The sequence below is a fragment of the Nyctibius grandis genome, chromosome 9 (genome assembly GCF_013368605.1).
Source record: "Nyctibius grandis isolate bNycGra1 chromosome 9, bNycGra1.pri, whole genome shotgun sequence".
NCBI lineage: Eukaryota > Metazoa > Chordata > Aves > Nyctibiiformes > Nyctibiidae > Nyctibius > Nyctibius grandis.
In genome coordinates, this window is record NC_090666.1 from 38,371,019 (window position 1) to 38,387,252 (window position 16,234).

General features: G+C 38.1%; 1 protein-coding gene across 1 annotated transcript in view; it reads right to left on the minus strand.

Annotated features, from left to right (window-relative positions):
* Nucleotides 1–16,234, minus strand: part of LRP1B (LDL receptor related protein 1B) — a 570,912-nt gene that overhangs the window by 275,231 nt on the left and 279,447 nt on the right. The window contains exons 8-11 of the mRNA XM_068407216.1: nucleotides 10,599–10,821; nucleotides 7,112–7,283; nucleotides 4,942–5,085; nucleotides 3,281–3,517 (exon numbers count right to left, since the gene is read on the minus strand). Of these exons, the coding sequence (XP_068263317.1) occupies nucleotides 3,281–3,517; nucleotides 4,942–5,085; nucleotides 7,112–7,283; nucleotides 10,599–10,821 (776 nt within the window). The remainder of the gene's footprint in view (nucleotides 1–3,280; nucleotides 3,518–4,941; nucleotides 5,086–7,111; nucleotides 7,284–10,598; nucleotides 10,822–16,234) is intronic.

Consider the following 16,234-nt stretch of genomic DNA (forward strand, 5'->3'; position numbering starts at 1 on the left):
AGATGAATAAAGATAAATATGCAAATGAAATATTTTTTTACATGAAATAAAGTTTTGTCAATAACACAGAATTATATATGAAAGTAATTGAGAAAAGAGTATACTTGTCCTGAAGAAATTAACGAGGCCTAGAGTAGTTCAGGATTCAAACTAGAGGTTCTTTCTAGCTTTAATTCTGTATATAATTCCAAGTGTGTAATCATCCTATCCATGCATATTGATTATGTTAAATGAACACTCATGGAGATGTATGTATGTATGTATATAAAACTGTGAGGTATTTTAAACTTGTTAGGTTTCGTTTGTTGTTTTTTTTCTCCAGCCTTTGAACTGCAAAATACAATCTACCACCTGCAGTGACCTGAACAATCACAGGAATTAAGGGTAAGTAACATCTCTAGCAGTTGTTTTGAAATGTTTCTTTGAATATGAGAACAATTGAAGCCTGTCTACCTCTGTATTCATGTGTTCCTTTGTTTTTTGACTACTTAGCTGAAGAACTGTGAAATTTTTTCTTCTCTTCCATTATAATTCCATTTCACAATTTTTGTGTTCACATTGCTATGCTCAGCTGCAGAAATCAATAGTGAACTTGCAAATCATCTGTCCTTGATATCTCTTCTCCATATTCTTACAAAATGTTAGGATTTTAATTATACTTGGACCTCTGCCCTATATATCAAATTAACTTGAAATCATTCTGAAGGTCCAAAAGATATTACAGAGATTACTAGATTAACATGAAAACCAGTGAAAAAAATAATTATTCTAGATACCAAATTATTCTAGAGCTTCCAAAGATCTTTAGAGACTTGCTTTGACCTTGTTTAAGCAAAAAATTAGCCCTTGAACACCTTTGCTAATATTTACAAATATATAACACTTTAAGGCTCACAGCAACCCCCAAAAACTTAAGGGGGACAAAGACCAGTAAAAAACCCCCAGAGTTTGTGTTTATGTTACTTCAACTGAATAATATTTAAATGCCTTTAAAAATGTCTGGTTTGTTCCTTTTTTTTTTTTTATTTAAAAAAACTGATTTCACATGCAATTTTGAAACCTTAATTATAGCAATTTCTAGTGCTGGTGAAAGTACACTACTGTTGCAGTTGTGCTGCCAACTCTAGGCCATGCTGTGGGCTGTCAAATAGTTATCAATATTACACAGCAGTTTGTTTCCCGAAGTGAAGAATAAGAAATCACAGCTGAAACTATATGGGAAATCAAACTCCAGCAGTGTTAGGTGCTCAGCATTCTCAATTCCCAGTCAACAGCTTGTAGGATCAGGCTCTCATGTAGGCAAACTGTAATTATCTGAGTTATGGTGTTGTTTGAGCTAGCATATCTGTTCTTGTAAAAACTGATCGTCACAAAAAATGACAGCTTCTAATCTGAGAAGTGACACCTACCACAGATAGAGTTCCTTAGCAGCATGCTGTTCAGAGCGAATATTAAACCACCTCCTGACACACCTGATTTTCTCTAGTAGCCTTCCACCAAGGAACGATTTAATCTGTCCCTGCTGAGTTTGAGTGCTGACAAGAATAAAAGCTGAGGTGGTATGGCTGGAGGCCATATTAATTTTTTAAATCATGAAAAATACATTAACAAGTGTTCTTTAAACATACTTTAAAGTTATGAAACTACATGAAGTTGTAACTAACAGTGTAAGCTCCTGGGGAAGGAGGAGTGGGGGGAGAATGACAGTGACATTTTTTTTGTCTTTGTAAGTATTACGACCACCAATAATACATCATAGGATAATCCATAACTCGTCTGGTATTGCACTGGTATTTTTGCTATGTTGTACTTATAAAGAATAGAAATTGCAGTTAAGCATTATTTAAAAGACTCTCTTCAATTTGCTCGTTTGGTATACAGAGTTTATTCACGTTTGCACGTTTGATTAGACTAACCTCAACCTGTTTGGCACCTTACAGCAAGGATGCTCCTTGGTGCTACCTTATAATGTTTAAATCTACATACTGTCTGCTCCTTCCTCTACTCTAGATTTGGGTTACTTTGTTGTAAAATTAAACATGTTGTTCAGTAAAAGAAGGTCAGCAATGGAAGTTCTGTGATATATAGTAACAATTTCCATTTTTGCAGTGAAATGAAGAATTACCACATTGACAGCTATTTACTCAGACAGCTGCCTTTTATTAAGCAATCACCAATATTGGGTAAAGAGCCATCTGTTCCTTGCTACTACTACTGAAGGGATCTTTGTGCAGACTCAGGTCTGGGGAGAGACCTTATACCAAACCAGCACCAAATCCCTGCAAACGGGAGATAACTTCTGTGAGACGGTGGATTAAAACATGGGTTATGAATGACAGGGAATGAAAACCACTGTGCCAAAACAATGGTATTTTAGTTACTTTCAGTGTCTCGAGCTTCAACTTACAAGAGAAGATATTAAGCTCTCTGAAGGCCAAGATGAATATTCATACCTGCTTATTTTCTTGAGTACTAGAAAATAATTACTGTAGAATGGATTTCAACAGAGGCAGTTACTACCTCCTGCTGAAGCAGTCTTTCATGAAAAGGCTTCATAAAAGAAAAACAAATATGGGTTGACAAACTGGAGGTTTTATCACTGAAACAGCATTTAGTATGAGGAGATATGACTGTAGACCTGGGACATTCTGTGCAGTGTGGTGGGAGAGGTGGAAACTAGAGAACTGCTGGTATTTTCTCTCGTTGTTATAACAAATGGTACAAACATCTTAATTAAGGTTCTAAAAAGTGCTTAGGTCTTCCTGTTGCTTCCACATATACAATGGAAAATGCATCAGGAAAGACAATGCTTTTTTTCTAATGAGTTTGCAAGTTCTAGAGGAAGTTTCACTCTGCCAAACTACTTGAATAAGCTCCAGAATCCACACTGTGATACACGTTGGAGTGAAGAAGACTTAAAGTCCACAAGGATACAGGATGGCTCAGTGAACGGTTACAAAGAACTACATTATGGGTCCATTGTATCTAATTACTTAAAGAATACAGTGGAGATGTAGGAGTTACTCATGGACAGGTATAAGCTTAAATGGACAAAGTAAGAATTCACAACAGAGCAATTTAATTGACCTTTACATTTCTGCACTCAAGAAAAATAAACAGGAAGTTGTAAAAAAAGAAATACCTCCAACTCTGTTCAAGGTCTAGTTTGGGTCTGTTTTCCGTGGGAGATTTAAATAAAGCTTTAAATTATCTGTAAACATCAGTTCAACAACTTCTTAGTGAGATTCTCTGAATGTCAGTATCAGTTAGCATTACCTACCATCTTTGAGGATTGTTTCTCGCTCTGTGCCATCAATTTTCTGTCGTCCAATTAGGAAACTGGTAGTATCAGCAAAGTAAATGTAATTGGTTTCAGCATGGAAGTCCAGAGCACGAGGATTGACCAAGTTTTCTATAGGGATCATGTATTCATCAGATACTTTGGTATTCAGGTCCATTCCCCGTATTATTCCTGGGCGTCCTTTCCCATAAAAAAGAAACAATTCATTCTTTGGTCCTGCAAAAGAAAGATTACAAACATAAACAACTGATGCTGCCTAATCTTCTTTACGGTGCGTAATGTCACAGTTTAATTAACTGGCACAATTAGTGGGGGAGCAGGAGTGTTATTCAATACCAAAAATTAAACTTTCATATATTCTGAAGGTATCTAAACTCAAGAAATCTAGCTAATTATATTACCTTAATTAAAATACAAATTACTTCAGTGAGAAGCTTACATCTAATTATTTTTTTCTATAAAAGTTCACACTGTAAAGCAATGCTAGATCGCAGAATAACTTTGCATCTACTGTGAAATGGACATATATAGCTTTGTAGACATTTAATTTTACAATTCATTAGCATCTATCAGGGTAATGTAGACCATGACTGAAGTAATCATTAAATCTAACAGGACCATAAATTCCAGCAAATACAAACCACCATTTTTCTGACCTGAAGTTTCTCAGAAACAAACAAGACAAAAGATTACAGTAAATTTCTTTCAAATGGGAAGGAATAGAACAAATCAACACACACTGTTCTTTCCTACTGAGATACAACACATGGATACCAATATTTCCTGTTTCTGAGGTGATTTTTTACAATTTAATCAAGTAGGTTAATTACAAATAGCTGAAGCTTAGTAAGGTGATTTTCTTTCCTTAAAGATACTTATAAATATCCTTGGATCCTTAGTACTATCATTATACCTCTTAAAATACTCTAAGATATATACTTTTCCTAATGCCTCTCAGGGTATTTTGTTGTAATTGTTAGTGAAAACCATATGAGGTTTGACTGAGGTCAAATATATCCAGCTACCAGCACCCATCAAAGTATCTAACTGCATGCCTTTCATCTGAACTAAATCAATGCTGTTGGATCAAGAAACCAGGCAAAAAGGTGTTCCCTGAAACTTTCAGGACTGTCCTGTTGGCTGTAGGTGACCAAGAGATTGTGTATGCCTAATGTTAGGTACAACCATAGTTATACAAATCAAACTTGCTTTCACAAAGTATTATGAGAAAAACCTTGCTTGACTTATTCACAGGAATGGTCTGCTGCTGAGTTACAAGTTGATTGTGTGGGTAAAAATTAGATGTGAAGAACTATTGAACAGCATTTCAGTACCTATGTGCTGTGAGAATGCATGGTATATAGGGAAAGTAAGACTGATTAACTTAAAACTTGTGATGAGTTTTAGAATTTTTTAAACAGAATCCCAGGTTTAATTTGTCACTTCTATGAACTAAGCCAAATCAAATCATTTTAAGGGAATGAAAGGAGTATATGAACAAAGTGTCAGGCACATGTTACAAATTTTACCAAAAGCAGCCCATATGATTTCGATTTTTATTGATAAGCATGTTAAATAGCACCCAGAACTATATCCTGAAATATTAGCAGCTGGCAAACTCTTCGATGTAAATAACATACTTTTGCATGACCTGCCATCACTCCCCAAGATGAAGCCAGTCCTGCAGCGACAAGTCCGTGCTTTGTAGTTGCTGCTGAGCAGGCAGATGTGCGAACATCCCCCTGGCATTCCATATGGGTCCACTTCACACGCGTGGCTTCTGACTACGGCCAGTGAAAAACAGCACGATTGAAATCCATTTAAAGCAAGAGAATTTTATGCAGCAGCATGTAGAAAGTTTACACAGGAAAAAAAAAGGGAATTTCTGTCACAATAAATCATTCCCCAGAATTTAACTACAAAAGAAGGTGTTTTTTTAAGGTGATACCCAAACCAGACAAGTAATCCCAAGGGCCATCTTGTGGCTATCAAGCCATACCCATCATTCTATGCCATCACCCCTTTTTGAATAAGCTTCTGCACGGCGTTTGCCAGGCAGCGCTCCCCTGGGGTAGCTGACACTTTTCCCCCTTTTTTATTTGTTGCTTTGGTTCATTTGGTTGGTTGGCTGGTTGGCTTTTTGAGAACAGAGGGAATCCCATGCCAACGCAGTTTGCTATTCATTCAGCTCCATTAGACAGCACCTTTCTGGGGCAGATACCTGTGCAGAAACTGAAGAACAGAGCGAGCTTTGTAGCATTTTTTCTAAATTTCTACAGCTGGGACATAAATCAGAACGAAGAAGCCAAAGAATTCCTTTCCCTTGAGTTCATATTTTCAAATGCACGGTTCTAAATTAGCAGACTAATATATCAAATTCATTTATTTAAACTCTTTAAGGCAAATCTGATGAGAAACCAAAATCTACCTTGCTATCCTACATTTACTGAGCTGGCTTACAACAAGTCAACAGTATTTTAGCTCAAAAAATGTTTTTATCTTCTTTCTCCTTTCCCTCAAGCTTTTTAGTTGTTTAAAAAAAAAAAAAAAGTACTCAAGAGGTTTAAGGTCGATATTGTTGAAGGTATACAGAAACTCTACCAAGCTGAGAGAGCCTTTACAGCGAATCTTGACAAGCAACAAACATGTCCATTCAAAACAAAAGTAGCAGAGTGAACAGAGGGCAAGAGGAACAGAGTAATCACAGGATGTAATAAAGATTACACTGTGCTCATGTTTATCTTCTACTCAACCTCTCTGACTCCCTCAGGGCTACAAGAGCGGGGCCTATAGCAAGGAGAGGGTCTTTGCAGCCTCCTTCAGACACTGACATCTGCGAGTCAATGCCCTCAGCTATAGGGTGAAAATTAGTTCACCCAGTCTACATCAATTTAGAGTTTGTTCCCACTTCAGAAACGTCTCTAAAAGCAGTCAGTCTGTTTAATAACATTGACGTTGATCACCAGAATTGATGCGTTAGCTTTTCTGTCCAAGCAGTCATAGCAAGGATTTATTGCTATCAGTCATATCAAGAAATTCTCATAAAGTATCGCTGTAAACATTTCAGATCTTGCTATCTTTGCACAAAGTTCCCACAATTCGCACTGCTACTCTGAACACAGAAAGTATGCGATCAGAGTCATGATTAGAGTCGTACAGGACTATGGACCTCAGAAATTGCTATTTTACCAAAAATTCTGAGATTATAAAGAGTTTTTCATCCTAGATGAAAATGAAGATTTTTTTCACAAAAGGCAAAGGTGAGATTTATACAAACCAAGGTGAGATTTATACAAACCAAGGAAAACTTAACAGCAATTCCCTGGCTCAGCCGTTGCTGTGCTGGCAGTTCAGCAGGCTAACTGCCCACATCTCCATGCTCTTTTGGCAACCCCAGAGACAGGGGGTCCCTTGAGGTTCATAGTCTGTCTGAAAAGCAGGCCCAGAGAAACCATAAATCTCTGAGGTCTGCGACCCAAGCATGTGGACGGTATTGGACATCTATCAATTTTGTAGGTGTTAAATTCTGAAAGTGTTGAGTGCGTGGAGCCAAAGAACCTGCAGACCAGGGCTCTTTGGTGGTTCTCCAAGCTGAATGCTCAGGAAGCAGTTCTGTTAGGAGCTCAGAGACACAGGAAAACTGGCAGTAAGCACATAGAAAACCAGGCAGATGAAGAAGCAACAGAGAGTTTTGCCCCATGACAAATTTTCACGGCATCTTCTGATACATTTTCTGGAAGAACCTTTTTAACCGCACATCCACCTAATATCTGGTTTTACGTTTCCTAGAAAGAGGGATTTTGATCTTACCTGCTGTTTGAGTTCTTTTCTGGTATACACGGATCTCTTTAGCATTGTCAAGTCTAGCAAGAGACTGAACATCGGTGCCATTGTATCTGTTTATTCGTAAAATGCTGAGGTTATCTGAATTAACTGTATATAAATAGTTTTCAAATACTGCCAAGCCACAAAGATGCCTAATCTGGAAAAGAAAAAAAAGTTATCATTATTTTAGCTGAATATTTTAGATATATCTATGATTTGTAAACATCAAACATTACTGTGAGTTGTACACGCCATGCTAAACTGTACAAAAGGGTTTCTGAATATATCCATAAATATTTGCAAATAATAAACACAAACTATGCTACAAGTATAGTTCACATTCTTGTAGTCTGAAGTTTATAATTAGAAAAGCTTTGTACAAGACAGGTAGAAAATTCAAAATATTTAGCAATCCAAAGCAATTTATCCTCTGAATTTCCCAGTTTCTGACTTCTAAATTAAAAACTCCTACATACTTTAAATGCAACAGCTTATGTTAGTATTAACTAATATTAATTAATAATAACTAAGATAAATTAACTAATATTAACTAGTATTAACTAATAAATATAGTAAATATAGATATTTAAAACACAGTTTATAGGTTAAATTGATGTATTTTTTTTATGTTATGATCAAAGCAAGGCAAATAGTGCAAGATATACCCACTGAATACTTTCTTAAGTAAATAAACGAATAAATAAACAAATTCCCTCAGCTGTGTTCCTTTTGTGTTGGTGTCTTTGAATATGGTTGTGGTCGCACAGTACTGCTTGTTTCTCAAAAAGTGAATTCTAAGATTGTAGTCTAGAGAAAAGAAGGCTCAGGGGAGACCTTATCGCTCTCTATAACTACCTGAAAGGAGGCTGTAGCGAGGAGAGTATTAGTCTCTTCTCCCAGGTAACAAGCGATAGGATGAGAGGAAATGGCCTCAAGTTGTGCCAGGGGAGGTTGAGATTGGATATCAGAAAAAATTTCTTCACCGAAAGGGTTGTCAAACATTGGAACAGGCTGCCCAGGGAAGTGGTGGAGTCACCATCCCTGGAGGTATTTAAAAGATGTGCAGATGTGGTGCTGACGGACATGGTTTAGTGGTGGGCTTGGTAGTGCTGGGTTAGCAGTTGGACTTGATGATCTTAAAGGTCCTTTCCAACCAAAACGATTCTATGTTTCTATTAATCTGTGATGTGTCTGGGTACATTGATTAAAATTTACCTAACGTTAGTTTGTTAGTTAGTTAGCCAATCACAGCTCAAACATGAAGTATTCGATAATGTAGCAGTTGTGCTTGATTTATAGATTTAGAAAACGTAAAATATCTCATTGGCATTTTTGAAAGCTGAATAAATTAAAGACAGTTTGTTGGCAGATATTCAGATATTCACAGGCTGAATATCTTACTAGTTTAATCAATAAATGGTTCACCACAAAGTATTTACTTAGCTCATATACTCACAAATTCAGACATACATCACCAAAAAAAAAAACCAAACCCCAAACAAAAACCCCCTGTCGTGCATCAAATATTTCAATCCCTTTTGGAAATTACCCCCTGTTGGCCAAATCTTGCCTTTGTATTCTGCCCTTACCCAGAAAAAAAACTAAATAATTGAGATCAATGGAAGCTTTTGATTAAGACCCAACAGACATTCAGTCCGATTATACTAAGATGGAAAAGAAAATAGCCTTGAAAATAATGATGCATCTCTACCAAATTGTTGAATTCTCCTCTGCATTATAAACCTTTCTTCCCTGTTTCCATTTGCACTCAGTTTAAAGCTTTATTATTTAACTCTCATGAGACCTTTTCTGTATTTAAACTATTAAAACTATGTGACTCTTTTTACAATGCATTTTATAATGACTTAATTATTTGTATTTAATTAATGCATTTGCTGGTTTTTATGTCTCATGAAGTTTTCCAGCTATCTTATGCATGAACGGAAATGTTGCTTGCTACAAAGAATAGTCCTTTGAAAGGCTATCAATCATAAAAGCCTGTATCATTTGGAAAGCATGTCTTTTGATATGCTTGTACTTATGAAATAAACTTTAATCCCTAACATTTTTGAGAATAGTTTTCTGGTCTGCTGTTTCCTTGGACTAACGAGCAGTAACTTAGAATAACAGTCATTCTAAATCCTGGCAAATGCAAGCACAGAACGCAGTGAAATCACCAATTTTTCATTTGAGTGGAAAGAACCAATATGCTTCTCCTTTCGTGATAGCATTGGCCAACTGAAAGGCCAGATTTTTTAATACCCTTCACCCATATTGAAAGAAAGAGACCTCCTTCTCCCTTCTTAGCTAGTTTAGAGAACAAAGAATCCCTCTGAATTTGATAAAGAATCCTCTTTTGCATCTAAATTTCAGAAAGAAGAGAAAGAACAAGCATTTCTCCTATGAAACCAGTATAACTCAGTTACAAGCCTGTAAAAGTATTTGTTAGTTGCTTCTGAAAATGGCTTTCTTTTTTTAAGTATCTATTCCAAAATTTTACCTGAAAAAAAAAAAAAGAATTTACAAGACCTGTTATTCCAGAACAACTGGTTAAAGACTGGGAGTCATTTGTTAAAAAATAGGAAGGTGTATGCTATTTAGCCGCGTGACCTAGACTGCTTTTTGTCACATTTTCTGCCTGTTTTTAAATGGTAGCTATGCTAAACAGTTGTCTCTTGGTAAACAGTGATTACTTGGAAGCAAGCAAAGAATGACAGCAGAACAGGTCAAATGTTTATTCTCTCTGCACATTTTTACACACTCAGTTTAACCTCAGGCAGAAGCAGGTGTACTCATGGTACCCACACCAGCTCCGGGAGTCCAAGTAGCAACCAGGAACAGTTTGGTCTTTGCTAAGTTTCCCTCAATTTCCACAAGCCTCACAACTATGCAGGAACCCTTCCTTTCCCTGCTACCTACCACCCTGCTCTCCAAGCTGAAGCAACAATTACAGTTTGATATACTGCTCACAGGCTTATACAGTCTCAGCATTTGTATTTATGACTCCAGACATCTGGATCAACCGGGAAAAGCATCATTGCCATCAACAAAATATGATTTAAGGGCATCCAGATTGGTCTGAACAGCTGAATAGCTTTTGCTCTTCTGTTTCTTTCACATTCTTGTGCCTGTTAGTCTCCCTCTCCTGAACTGGCAAGGACATCTTCTTGTCATTGATAATTTCTCCCCTAGTACTTTTCCATGGCCCCAAATTTTCCCTCCCGAAGTCTTTTACAATGGGGAGTGTGACTTACATGGTGCATTGTTAATGAGACACTGCATGGAAGCTTGTCCATAGGTTGCAAAACGGGCTAAATCGCAAATAAAACAAAAGATGCAGATGGATATTTTGATGTCTAACACATTTTAACTAAAAAGAGGAAAAAAATCTGAAATTACTGTAACCGTTAGCATTATGTACATTCATTTATTGATATCATGACTTTTTACTAATTTGCAAATAAATACCTACTTGTCTGCCTTTAATTACTGTATGCCTCTTTCTCCCTTGATAGTCAACAACTTCCACACTATCCAGATATATGTCAACCCAGTACACATATTTATTGACGAGGTCTAGTGCAAGAGCAGTTGGCTGTTCAATTTTAGAGTCTACTATCCACGTCCTGTTCATTCCGTCCATGTCACATCTCTCAACCTTGGCAGTATTCCCGTAGTCTGTAAAGAAAAGCTTTCTGTTGAAAGAAAATAAGATATTGTGAGTTTCAAAGGGTGTGAGCAGAGTGCAAAGCTCCTGGTGGCTCTGTGCAAAGTAAGGTTTTGTTCCTCGGCATTCCAGGGAGTTCATCTATCAATAACCTGTGTAACCCATATTGATAATCATATAATTACCAAACAAATCCACCATACCTTCTAACAAATTCACACTTACACAGAATTTTCTTTCAAAGGGAACATATAGAAGTTCTAAATGCATTTCCTTGCACCACAGATACACCATGTAATACTTGTCTTTTAAATGAATAGTATTCATATGTACAGAGACTACATCACAATCTTAGATATCTCCAACCATTATTTATAAAAAATGGCAAGAGAGTTACAAATAACAGAGAGTGGCAAAACCACAAAGCACTTACATGGTTTGGAGAACAATTTACTGCATATGAGGTATAACAAATACAGTGATCCACACTGTCAGGTTTGTGAAAATACATTTCAGAAGAAGATGCATTTGTATCCAGTCTTGGAAGGATGTTCAGGCTTTAAAATGTTTCAAAAAATCCAGTGAGTCGTTCCATCCAACAATAATGGGAAACTATCAAAGACTTAAAATTGCTACTAAAGCTTCCTAACCCGATACTTGATTAGCATTCACCGGGTTTAGTACGCACAAATCAATCTTGATTAACCTGACAATATTTTAACAAGATTACCTATCTGTGAGACTAAATCACACTTGCAAGCTGAAGACCACCTTGCTATGACTTTAACATGCTATAAAGAATAATCTGATTCCAGACTGAATGTTACTGAAACTACTTTGAGAATCAGGATTTCAATTTTCAAATGAAGGGAATTATCTCCTAGCTACTACCACTAATGGGAATAACATTGGATCAACAGCAGATAAACCTTGAGATATCTTTATGTTAAAGAGTAGTAATTTATAGCCTTGTAACCTCTCATAGAAATTCAGCATTGTAGTATGTTTTAGGCTGGAAAGAATACACGTTTGCTAAATAGCCAAATGAGACCCATAACCTTCATTATTACCATCTTCAAATAAATAAGAATACATTTTAAATGTAGTTAAAGTTTTTCATGTACAAAATACTTAAATTGAAAAAATCATTAAAAGTATTGAAGGCAGTAAAATTATCTATAGTATATGTACAGCAGCTGTCAAATGCCAAAATGAATTGATCACAGAATCATAAAATAGGGCTTGAGGAGAATTTGAAAGGTCATTTAGTCCATCACCAGGCATAAGGCAGAATAAACTTTACCTATAATATTCCTGAGGGATAACTCCATTCCTGACAGTGATTTCTATTTATCAAAACCATTTTGAATTCCTGTCTTGTCCTTCATTGTAATTCCGTATCTCAGCTGTACTTTAAGAACATTTTAAAAACCACATACTTAACATTCTGCTCCATATAAATCAAAATGTGAGTACTACAGATGCTGTGCAAAGTAAGAATTATGTCTGCAAAGCAAATGTTTAATTTACAAAGAAAACAGCCAAATAACTGTGTTTATGTATGTGTATACTTTTACATATATATGTATGTATTTCATCAGCAATAACAAGGCCAACACCTATTACATTTAAAATAAGTTGTTAAAATATTACACATACTCTAGTCTACAGTCTGTACTTCTGGGGATTTGATTTAGCTTATTTAAGGAAACTTTGTGTCTCGAGATTCAGTAATTCAAACAAAGCTCATTTCGCAATGACAAAACCAAAGGGGCTGTGCTGTTATCAGTCACACACCCCCCCACACCCCCAACATGTGTGTATGTACAAATACACATACACACACAGAGCAACTACAAAGCCCTGGAGCTTCACTTCAGACTGGCTCTTTACCTGATCGCTTAGCGCACAGTATTCTTACACAAGACCTCATATTTCCATGTGATATCACAAAACAGAGTAACACACAAGTTAGAAACAATAATTATTTGCCTTTCACAACTATATTCTCCTTTCAGATCAGACAAGAAATAAAACGTTTGTACGTCAATAACAAATAGATACAGTAAAGCAGTCCAGATAGATACAGCAAAGCATCTATGAGCGATGTCCAGAGGAGGGCGACCAAGGTGGTGAAGGGTCTGGAGGGTCTGACCTATGAGGAACGGCTGAGGGAGCTGGGGTTGTTTAGCCTGGAGAAGAGGAGGCTCAGAGGTGACCTTATTGCAGTCTACAACTACCTGAAGGGAGGTTGTAGTGAAGTGGGAGTCGGCCTCTTCTCCCGGGCAACTAGCGATAGGACAAGAGGACACAGCCTCAAACTTTGCCAGGGGAGGTTCAGGTTGGACATTAGGAAGAATTTCTTCTCAGAAAGGGTTATTAGACATTGGAATGGGCTGCCCAGGGAGGTGGTGGAGTCACCATCTCTGGATCTGTTTAAGAAAAGACTGGACACGGTACTTAGTGCCATGGTCTAGTTGACAGGGTGGTGTCAGGGCAACGGTTGGACTCGATGATCCCAGAGGTCTCTTCCAACCTAGTTGATTCTGTGATTCTGTGATAAAGCATATCTAATTTAAGATGCGTCTCCAGCTTTCAGGGATGGGGGTCATTTCTTTGTTTTCTAAGTATCTGTTTTATATGCACATCATTTGTGCTAAGGAAGCTAGCGTGACTTCATGTGTAAATGACATACTTTTCATTTTTAAAAAAATTACTCTTCTCCTGAAGACTGACAATAATAAAACTTTTCTTTTAATGTAGAGGCAAAAGACAGCACAAGAATGTAGTTGCCTAACTGCTGCTGTATGATCAAAGCATACTGGAAATTAAATTAAGAAAATCAAATGCTTCACCATGTAATCTCGAAATGCAATTCTCTATTTAAAGACTAATGCAGATTTTAGAATGAGGTTTAAATTGGAATTGCATTTATAACACATGAAGCTGACCCACAATTACACTGTATTTCCTTTGCCTTGGGAGTTCTCAAGGATACACTGTAGTAGTATTTATTTCAGCTCAAGACTAATTTTCCTGCTCACAAATGGTGCTGGATTTGCCTATCCATTTTCAGCAGGGGGTGGTGAAATCTTTTATCAAATCACAGAGCAATTTCAAAAGGAATACTGACCACGTGCATTTCCCTGTACAGCCCGAGCACTGTGCATCAGTACTGACCTTGAGGGACCAGCTCTGACAGGGACAGGGAGAGCTGTGATCGTTGCAGCCTTTATTTCCTGACACTACCAAGGAGGATGCTAATTGAGGCTGCTACAAAATAGTAAAAATTTTGGTACTAAATTGGATTTATTAAGGCTTGTTATCTTTTGAAAGCTACAGACTTCTTCATGCATAAAAATTCTGAATATTACCCTAGCTCTTGGAAACTACAAACCCCATGGAATCACAGAATCACAGACTGGTTGGGGTTGGAAGGTACCTCTGGAGATCATCTAGTCCAACACCCTGCCAAGGCAGCCTCACCCAGGGTTGCATCCAGAGGGGTTTTGAATATCTCCAGAGAAGGAGACTCCCCACCCTCCCTGGGCAGCCTGTTCCAGTGCTCTACCACCCTCAAAGTAAAGAAGTTTTTCCTCGTATTCAGATGGAACTTCCCATGTTTCAGTTTGTGCCTGTTGCCCCTCGTTCTGTGACTGGGCACCACTGAGAAGACTCTGGCCCCATCCACTTGACACCCATCCCTAAGGTATTTGTAAGCGTTGGTAACATCCTCCCTGAGTCTTCTCTTCTCCAGACTAAACAGACCCAGCTCCCTCAGCCTCCTCTTGTAGGAGAGATGCTCCAGTCCTCTGATCATCTTTGTAGCCCTCTGCTGGACTCTCTCCAGTAGTTCCTTGTCTTTCCTGAACTGGGGAGCCCAGAACTGCACACAGTACTCCAGGTGTGGACTCACTAGGGCAGTGTAGAGGGGGAGGATAACTTCCCTTGACCTGTTGGCCACATCTTCCTAATGCACTCCAGGATACCATTGGCCTTCTTGGCCACAAGGGCACATTGTTGGCTCATGGTGAACTTGTCCACCAGAACTCCCAGATCTTTCTCCACAGAGCTGCTTTCCAGCAGGTCAGCCCCCAGGCTGTACTGGTACATGGGGTTATTCCTCCCTAGGTGCAGAACTCTACACTTGCCTTTGTTGAACTTCATGAAGTTCCTCTTCACCCAGCTCTCCAGCCTGTCCAGGTCTCCCTGAACAGCAGCACAGCCTGCTGGTGTTATCAGCCGCTCCTCCCAGTTTTGTGTCATCAGCAAACTTGCTGAGTGTACACTCAGTCCCTTTGTCCAGATCATTGATGAATAAGTTAAACAGGACTGGACCCAGTACTGACACCCGGGGAACACCGCTAGCCACAGGCTTCCAACTAGACTCAGCACCGCTGATCACAACCCTCTGGGCTCTGCCCTTCAGCCAGTTCTCGATCCACCTCACTGTGTACTCATGTAACTCACACTTCCTGAGCTTCCATGTTCTGCCCGTTGTTAATCAAGAACAAAAAGGGCCATCTTCTTCATCAAGTCCAGGTGCTCTGCAGGCATCCTATACTACTCTTTTTTTCAAACTTCTTAAACTCATAAAAGGACTTAGTTGTTTTGTCCCACTGTTCTGTCCAGAAGCTCTTCCAAAATTGTTTCATTGTTGTTTCAACAGTTAGGAATCTACATTTGTAACTAACAATGGTATCTTCAAGGCTAAATTATACCTACTGATTCCTGCAGCATGCTTATTTGGCTTAAACATTTCTTTTCACTTGCCTTCCCCTCCGAAGGTGTTTCTAGATCACAATCAAATTCTTTCACTCTCTACCTAGCAGCTAGAGATAAGCAGAGAGTCAATCTTTCTCATCTCATAAGACAGGCTCTTTATGTTGCCCTTCTGTGCAGTTATTCCAATTTTAGGTCATGTTATTGAACAAGCACGGTCAGCACTGGATGTGCTGTTCCAGAGAGGAGTTCACCACTGTCTGTACAACAGCACTGTAACTTCCCTGCATCAGCTGGAGATTCAGCCATCACTGGATGACATTTGCTATTTTCACAGCTCTGTTACACTGCTGATTTATAGTCATTTGATCACCAGCTATTACATACATCCTCCTCCCTCTGCTGATTTCCCAGGGTTTAGCTGACTTTTGCCAGTCTATGAGATAAAACCTGTTTCATAACTTCACAACTTAGTCTTAAAAAGTTACGGTTGGAATTTTTCCAACAAGAGTTTGGCTTCAACTAGGAAAACACAGGGAATATTCCCTCCACATCTGAGCAATGAAAGCTCTATAACATTTTAAAATATCCTCACCAAAGCCACTGACTATACATCGCAATAAAGTCACGTTACCAAATAAAACTAATTCCAGAGGAGAAGAATGCCGTCACGAGACAGAAGTGACAGTGAATTTCCCAGTCCCTGTGGTCACAGATTC